We start from the raw sequence: 9223 nt of genomic DNA, 5'->3' as shown, positions 1-9223 counted from the left end.
TAACGGACTGTACTAGCAAAGACATAAACTGTTACTCAACTGTGTATGAAAACATTGAAACACTGGCTAGAAATATGTGTTATGAGATGCACTTGCTGCGCACAAAAAGGATAAAAAAAAACTTGATCACAAGTACAGTATAAGTAAATTCTTTAAAAATAAAATAATTCCTTACTAATAGTATATCATCTTTAAGTTACTATTTTATGACTTATAAGTATTTAAAAAATAATCTTCTCTTTTTAAAAATTGTAAGATATCAGTTATTATTTAAAGAATAATGACAAGATCTCCATACAGTAAATTGAACTGAGAAGAAAATTTATGTATATATTATAGCTTAATTTTTTTCCAAGCCCCAACCATTTTACATATAAGTCTTATAAAATAACATTTTCATTATAGATCCCGATGTATGTAAAGCACTCTCAACTAGTAATTATAAGTATGTTTTAATTTGAGGCCATTATAATTCTTACTTGTAAATATATGCAGTTGTTACTTAACGTTTTCTTACACCCCAGCACATATGAGTTATTATATATTTTTTAAAACTTTATTATGATTTATTATGATACATTTATTTATTATTTAGTGATTATTACTACCAAATTCAGTCATCTGTATATAATTAAATGTTTCCTTATGTTTTAAGGTGTACATAGTTGCTAAAACTATACCCTTTGGTAGTGCTCCACAATTAATGAAATATACAAGAAACTGAACTGAACTGCAGCCAGTAAAAAAAACCAAAGTTGGTATTCCAGGAAATTATACGCATAGCAATATTTTAACCCAATTTTACATCAATCTTCTTTAGTCTGCTGTTCTCGTCGACGTCGATTTCGGACTAAGGAGGGAAATGATACAACAAATGGAAGTGTTTAACGACCTTGACTGGCCATACAGCCCTCGCACGGTGGGCTATGGGAAATGACAACAAATGGAAGTTTTTAACGACCTTGACTGGCTATACAGCCCTTGCACGGTCGGCTGATTCTATGGGAAATGATTAAAGTGAAATTGAAGTTCTTGTTTTTATCTTCTTCTTCTTCTTCTTCTTCTTCTTCTTCTTCTTCTTCTTCTTCTTCTTCTTAAGTTCTTGTTTTTATCTTCTTCTTCTTCTTCTTCTTCTTCTTCTTCTAGCTTAAAAGGTACATTTTATACAGCCAAGTGTAATAAGCTGTCTTATTTCTATTTTTGTTATTTACTTGAACGTTTTCCCGTAATTTACATAAATGAGACAAACATTGATACAAATCTAGTTTTCAGATTTTAAAGGGGAGGTAATATTTTGTCACAATATGTCCCTTCAGTTTTTTAGAAAGCAAATATTTGTTTGATATAACTGTTCCTTCTACTGATCGTATCTAAGTAGAAACCTAAACCTGATACCAGTACTAATGATATATATGAACGCCATCAAAAAATTCATTTACAACAACCTACCAGTTTAAACAGAAAAAAAATGATCAACAAATGATTTAAATTCATAAAATATAGAAATTTATACAAATCATGATAAAATTTACACAAAAACTTTTTTACTGAATAAAATACGATTATTTTTATAGCAAAAATCGATACAAATGTAAAATTGTTAATCGTCTGGTTTTAGACTAGATTGTGGTGACGTCAACACCGACAACTTGTCAAGACACACGGACAGAAACAATAGGAAAACAACCAACGAGATAAACCAAGTATAGTAATTTCTACGCCATACCGTAAGCGTAATGCCAAGCAAGCAAATATCCCCATAACCAGTTGTAGTTATTTTTGTCTATGTAAAATAAAAACGCATACGTATTCAAAGGACGAATACGATATGATTTTCTCTCGATAAATTAAAATGATTGATTGTGACCGGCATCTGGCAGACGAACACACCATCATCGTTTGACATATAGTTTTATAGTTTAACACATTTTAAGTACATGATAATTTGCATAAAAACAAAAAATCAAGACCTTATATAAGTAATTATGTTATTCAGTCTTCACGCTTGGCCTACACTACATACACCACTTGTAAATTCATGTCCACAAGGGTTGGTTGTTACACATTGTCATCAGTTAAGCTCTGAAATTACAAAGCCTTTTCAACCCAGTTAGAGCTATCTGGGACCCTCTGTAAACAAAGCAATGTGTGTAAAAAAAGTTCAAAGACTCGTGCTTAAACTACAGCATGTACAGCAGAGATGTAGCATCCAAATATATATTGGTATGTTAGGAATTTCAAAAAAGTCCCGTAGCAAGTTATTAGGCATGGTGTCGTGGGAGAAATTTGGGATAATTGGTTTAAAATCCTGCATTCTGACCATCTCCTGACACTTTACTTAAATTTCATTCCTGAAAATTATATTGAAAATGGAAATGGGGAATGTGTCAAAGAGACAACAACCCGACCATAGAAAAAACAACAGCAGAAGGTCAACAACAGGTTTTCAATGTAGCGAGGAATTCCCCACCCGGAGGCCTCCTTCAGCTGGCCCCTAAATAAATATATACTAGGTCAGTGATAATGAACGCCATACTAATTTCCAAATTGTACACAAGAAACTAAAATTAAAATAATACAAGACTAACAAAGTCCAGAGGCTCCTGACTTGGGACAAACCCCATTTGTATGGCAGGACATCTCTGTTGACACATATAGTCTATTTTTAGGTACATGCAATTATGGCAGGAAGAGATATGGTTAATGGTGGAGGAGAAGTCGATACTTTTGAGAAAGATTTGAAAGAAATTTTAGAAGATGGGCCAAACTTAAATGACATGCATAACACAGTCCAGACAGGATCTCCACAGAAAATAATGACATCATCATATCCAGGCGGATCAGGTTCTTTTGATAACACTGGATCTTCTCAGCTACCTAGATCTCAAACTATGCCACCTGGTGTGTGTTTCTGCTTCTTGTTCACATATATTGCTCATCTACAATATAAGTGAAAATTACAGTATAAACTTAAGTTTTGTTTGTCATCAGTTGTTTTGAATGTCTTTTTTTAACATTTTTTTTTTCAAAAGTTTTGGAAACCTTGAGAGAGAGGAATATGAATAAAAATCTGTTATTGTAGAAAAAACAAAATTAAAATTGGAATAGCTACAGCTAAGGTACATATTATATGAGCTAAAGTTTGCTTGTTGACATTCTAAACATAGTTTTGCTGTTTTGGAATCTTGTGTATGAAGTTTTTTGATAATTCATGTAATTTCTGCGTTCTTTAAAGTATATATATTTTTTAGATTCTTTTACGACAAAGGGAAAGGGAAACATTTAAGTACTTAAAGCCTATTATAAATATTGTATTTCATGGGGGGAAAATGTCCTTAAATACATTTGATACACATTTATATCGAAATTAATTCATTTGCTGAAGATGGTTTACTCCTGTTTCTCTCCACAAATAAATAAGAAATAGGAAGGGAAGTTGGGAATCATGACATTCACTTCCAACCCTCCTACATGTACATTAATTTTAATTTGGAAGCAATGGAATTATAAGCCTTGAAGTTGTACCTTTGATAACTATTTAATGGAGTAGACCTACAATAAAACAAAAGGGTTGTTTCTGAGAACTGGGAATACAAGCTGATCATCTGGAGAGTTAAATCTTAGCTTTTATGAGATACTTTTGTTTTTATTTATTTGAATATATAAGCGATGACTTCATCATGTTCATGCAACAGTTTAATGGTACCTGCATGAAATACAAGAAAAGCATGTGTTTTTGGTGGTGGTATCCCAATAATTCATTGGCATGCAAAACCTGGGTAAAATCTTTTTTTGCATGAGGTATGCGGTTGATTATTTTTGGCATTTTAAATTATTTTTTTTTAAAGATAAGATAAAGCAATAAACCCATTAACCTGCACCTATAAAGATTAAAACATTGGTATTTCAATTGTTTTGGCTATATGTTCTACCTACTGCTATTAACACATACATTTTGAAACTGGAGATTAAAGATGATAGATCAATACATAGCTGCATAGACCTTTTTCAATATTTATAAGTTTGGAATTGGATCAAATATAATTATCCGATACTATCATACTAATAATCATTAACATTATCATATATATTAACCAGAAGTAAAAATTCATTCGTGTCATTATTTTTAAGTTCGAATGAGAGGATAATTTGATATTTTATTTTATTTCAGCAACAAGTCATGTGTCATTATCAAACAACCCTGTTTCCAGCAATGGAGACTTCTTACCTAAAACTGTACAGACAGCACAATCTAAAATAGAAACCATCAAATCATGGAGTGTCAACACCTTCAAATGTACTAAACAATACATTGCTGAGAGACTTGGTAAAGGTTCTAAAACCGTTGATCTGGAACTAGAAGCACAAATAGAAGTATTACGCGATATGCAAAGAAAATATTCTAATATATTAAGACTGGCCAAGAACTTAAATAGTCATTTCTGTAATGTTGTACAAACCCAGAGAGCATTAGGCGAAGCCTTCTCAGAGCAAGCTCAACGTTCTCCAGAACTTCAGGAGGAGTTTTCATATAACTGTGAGACACAAAGGGCTCTGGTAAAAAATGGGGAAGTATTATTAGGTAAGTTAGTCATACAAATGAGAGGTTTAGATAGCTTTAAAACCAGGTTTAATCCACCATTTTCATTTTGTCTGTACCTAGTCAGGAATATGACAGCTGTTTTCCATTTGTTTGATGTGTTTGAGCTTTTGATTTTGCCATTTGATTAGTGACCTTCCTTTTGAATTTTCCTAGGAGTTCAGTATTACATGTATTGTGATTTTATTTTTAAGTCAATTATTACCATTTTAATGTTGGATGAGCACTTAATGATAGAAAGAAGGTGTTTGTCGTATATGCAATTAAAGTTTTTGATTGAATTCTCTTTCATCTTCGAATGGTTACTATATTTCTAGCATGCTATTTGTAAAAATAGATCATTGTGGATTTTCAATTAAAAAAATGCAATTATTGATAAGAAAAACAATTTAAATGGATTAAGAAGTTAAGGAGAAATATTTTAATACCCTCTACTTTGATCAATACGATGTACATGTAACAAACATTATAAATACTGGTATGTTCTCCTTTGCATAGTTGTCACACATTAGTAATTTATTGTAGATATATATATATCTTTAAAACACTGGTCTGTTTTCTTTCAGGGGCTATGAATTTTTTCACATCAACTATTAACACTTTATGTAACAAGACCATGGAGGACACACTGTTAACAGTCAGACAGTATGAAGCTGCAAGGTAGGACATTTAAATATGGTTTTAATGGAATTAGTTCACATTTAACTGGATACAAATATGTAAAAAGATAAAATTAGAAAAGTGGCAGTACGTTAAGAAAAGGGTAAATTTATTCTAGACTTTTATATGTCTATTTGTTCAAGAATAAGATGCTTTAAGAATAAGATGTAAAGCAACTTACTTATTCACATCATTCCGTACATTCACATACATTCACATACATGGCTGGAAATTAGAGATGGCAACGAGTACTCGCTTGGAAGGCTGAGTACTTGAGTACAGTTTTAGTTCTCAAATACTTGTTAGCTTGTTATACATCTTGAGATAGTTCTCTTCACATTTCCACTCATTTTAATTCTGTTGAAATATTAATCTAATTACTCTGTTTTTGAAACTTAACTATAATTGTTTAATTAACAATTTAGAGATAGGCGAAAGTACGAGAGTGACATTCAAACCCAAAAGTCAAAATATACTGACAACCGTCAACGTCATGACAAAAAAAAAAAAAGAAAATCAGACAAACGATAGTGCAAAAAAACAAAACACAGGAAAAGTAAAACTGAGCAACATGAAAAAACACAAGTAATTTTAAGTCCAATATGGTTGATGAAAAATTAATTGACAAGTCTTATTATAAAAAATACCAACTCCTCATGCAGGAACAAATGATACAGATATTGTGTGCGTTTGTTGGACTTTATATGCAAATATTTTTGATTTGATTGGAATATGGTTCATGAACACATACACAAACAATAATTGCTTTTGTGATAGGTTATTTGTAGAAACTGCGGTCGGTAATTCATTGTTTAATTGACACAAACACACAGAGCAGCAAGCTATGAGTATGTTTGTCTTTCATTAATATGTTTATGAAAGTAATAACAAAAACACTGCTTCCCAACTTAAATCTTAGCTTTTCATCCGAGTAGATGTTTATGATTCATCCGAGTACTCGTGAGTACTCGCGAGTACTCGATTATCATGACCGAGAATTCGAATACTAAATTTCAGATCTTTTGACCTCCCTACTGGAAATAGAAAGGCTAACAATAAATTATCTCATAAAAATTTAAAGGAATATTTAGATAAATCTGTATATTGTTAATCAAACTGTTTAAGTAAATCATAACTGTAACATGTGTAACATTGAAATAAGCAAACCACCGTTTAAAATGACAAAATTTAACTTACTTAATTGCAGCCTTCCATGACTCGAAATTTTGATTTTCAGATTAGAATGCTTACTTACAACTTGATTATTATCAGTTGGCACCTATACAATTATCGTTTGTTTTATTTTACTTCAGGTTAGAGTATGATGCTTACAGAAATGAGATGGAAGCTCTACAGCTAGCACCTAGAGAATCAACATCGGCTACTAAAGTGGATGGCTCCAAAAGAAAGTTTGATGAACATAAAGTCAAGTTTGAAAAGCTTAGAGCAGATGTGTCTATAAAACTTAAGTTCCTAGATGAGAATAGGGTAACAGTCAAATTCTTAATCTTTTTTTAAAACCAAAGTTAACTAACATGATTAAATCTTAGAAGATATAATTTACACTTGCCAGAAAGGCTTTTAAATAGATATAAACTGACAGACAAGCACATGTATGCAATTGTATATGATGATTTCATCATAGATCTGTTTGATTTCATGTCATAGATTAAAATTATGAGAATTGTTGTTTTACATTTATACAAATGATTTTTTTTTGTGTGGGTTTTTCCTGGTGGCACCCTTGTTTCATGTATTAATGCTGAAATTCTTTACTTTGTAATTACTGAACACCCTTAATAGTACATGAGTAACAAATTAAAGGATGCCTGGATTCAAATGAGATGAGTTATTGACTTGCAAATAAAACATGGGTAACATTTTTGGTTGTTTTTTTAGGGACAAAATTGTATCAAACTGACTGCTAACATTCTTTTAATATTCCTCTTTTATATATGTTTAAAACCAATCAATAATTGTATATTTAATTTATTTAGTAAATTCTAGTTTTTGCCTTTTAGATGTATAAATCTTTTCTGTTATTTTTCTATTATTTTTTAATAACATCTTATTAATTCTTTTATTTCAGGTAAAAGTCATGCACAAACAGTTGTTATTATTTCACAACGCTGTATCAGCTTATTTTACTGGCAACGATTCAGCATTAGAGGCAACGTTAAAACAGTTCAATATAAAACTTAAACCAGCAAATACAGAAAAACCATCGTGGATAGAACAATAATTTTATTGTAGCTTTTTTCTGTTGAGATTTTCTTTTTCGTTTTTTCTTTTTTGAAGTATTTATTTTATTCATTTAATGTTTTATTTTATGTTATGTGATACTTACAAATCCCTTATGTCTTGTTAATTTTGTCCATTATATATATATATATATATATATATATATCCATTATATATATATATATATATATATATATCAATGTGAGGGATATACTTCTGCTGATTGGACGTTTACTTGTTAAGATTATGTAACTTACAATTATAAAGTTTAAACTGCATAAAAACTTGGTAATAATTAAACACTAATGGCAATTCAAATGGCTAATTACTTGATCAATGTACACACTTTGATCTAGAACCGTAAGAGGGAGTTTGTGATCATTTTGATTTAACCTAAAAATGGCAATTTTATAAAACTTTTTTGGCAAATTTTATGAGCCAAAGCTTAATTTGACCCATATCGGCACATCATCATCTTGGTATAAGACCTCTTATGTCTTTGTAAAACTTTGCTAATATCTTAATTTAAAAATCAGGTTTTTTTTGGCAATCTTTCAAATCCTGCTGGTTACATGCCGACTAATGAGGAGAACAGAATGATATTGATTATGGGATTAATTACACTTTTTGATTTCAAGGGTCTAAAAATTTGCATTTTGATACCTTCTTCTCTGTGAAAGATATTCTTTTGAATATGTTTTATATCGTGATATTGTGTTTAAAGATATTTTACTTTCTAAAAGTACATCATAGCAGGATTAAAATCTGTTATACCTGAGCAAGTTTTATTTTAAGCACATATGCTGAATTGAATATTTATTTACATAGTGAAACCATTTGTTGATAGTATAGTCTAAAGTGGTTATTAGTGGTTTGCATAATTTACACATCAAAAGAAATTAAGTAGTTTATTTATTTATTTATTAATTATTGCAATGTTCGTAATTTTGTTAAATGTTTATAAGGTGTGACTCACAATAACAGTCCGCGTCTTCAAGCATACCAGGGGTTAAACAGGTACTATGGGGATTATTGAAAATATAACCAGTTAAGTTCTTACTGTGACCACAATTACTGTTCTTAACTCATAGAAACAGACTAGGTAAACCTTATTTCAACAAAATATGATTTAGATAGTATCATATGCCATATAAGATTGTAAGTTTTTTTGGGGGAAAAGTTGAAACCAACAAATGCCATACAATTACATTAAAATTGGGTTCTTATACATGCACCAGTATGAAATAAATAATATTAGTTGAGGACATGGTAGTCATTTAGAAACTCACAATAATTGTTAATGATAGTTTCAATGTCATTTATTTTGTATATAGATATAGATATATATATATATATATATAATATATAATTGAGAATTTAGCTATTCACAAAAGCTGTTCGATGAGATAGGAAATAAACATTTAATTATTCTCAGGTTCTGTGAAAACCAAACAATTTCAGTAAAATCCACATTTTTTTACATGCATATGGTTAATTTATTAGTTGGAAAATTAAACGAAGACATAACATTATAACATTTTTAATTTAATGATTTTGATTTGGTTATATTTGAGAATAAGTATTGTATTTTTGTAGAACTAAACATGCATTCAAATTTATAATGCTTGTTACTAAATACCAAAATAAGTCAAATCTGTAAAAAAAAGAAAAATTCCGACCTGTGTGAAATATAAAGTTGTGAAAAAAGTTATTTCATGTTCT

At 30.2% G+C, this 9223-nt stretch overlaps 1 protein-coding gene across 5 annotated transcripts; it reads left to right on the top strand.

Moving 5' to 3' along the window:
• The first annotated feature begins 1606 nt into the window (after positions 1 to 1606).
• Positions 1607 to 7661, top strand: LOC143042482 (arfaptin-2-like). Of its 5 annotated transcripts, none has more exons than XM_076214793.1 (6): positions 1607 to 1703; positions 2670 to 2901; positions 4172 to 4582; positions 5167 to 5260; positions 6574 to 6748; positions 7350 to 7661. In XM_076214793.1, the coding sequence occupies exons 2-6, from the start codon at positions 2682 to 2684 to the stop codon at positions 7500 to 7502; spliced, it is 1053 nt and encodes a 350-aa protein (XP_076070908.1). In that variant the 5' UTR covers positions 1607 to 1703; positions 2670 to 2681; the 3' UTR covers positions 7503 to 7661. The 5 variants fall into 5 exon arrangements, with proteins under 5 accessions (XP_076070908.1, XP_076070907.1, XP_076070909.1 ...); XM_076214792.1 differs by having other exon boundaries at positions 1618 to 1727; XM_076214794.1 differs by having other exon boundaries at positions 1690 to 1708.
• Positions 7662 to 9223: the final 1562 nt, after the last annotated feature.

The sequence above is a fragment of the Mytilus galloprovincialis genome, chromosome 8, assembly GCF_965363235.1.
Source record: "Mytilus galloprovincialis chromosome 8, xbMytGall1.hap1.1, whole genome shotgun sequence".
Classification (NCBI taxonomy): Eukaryota; Metazoa; Mollusca; class Bivalvia; order Mytilida; family Mytilidae; genus Mytilus; species Mytilus galloprovincialis.
The sequence above is the reverse complement of the archived record's forward strand: the minus strand, read 5'-3'. Positions and strand labels throughout refer to the sequence as shown.

Coding starts and splice junctions, on each gene's coding strand:
- LOC143042482 (XM_076214791.1), top strand. CDS start 2,188: ATGTACAGCAGAGATGTAGCATCCAAATATATATTG. Junction 5,261..6,573: donor AGACAGTATGAAGCTGCAAG/GTAGGACATTTA, acceptor ATTTTACTTCAG/GTTAGAGTATGATGCTTACA. Junction 6,749..7,349: donor AGTTCCTAGATGAGAATAGG/GTAACAGTCAAA, acceptor CTTTTATTTCAG/GTAAAAGTCATGCACAAACA.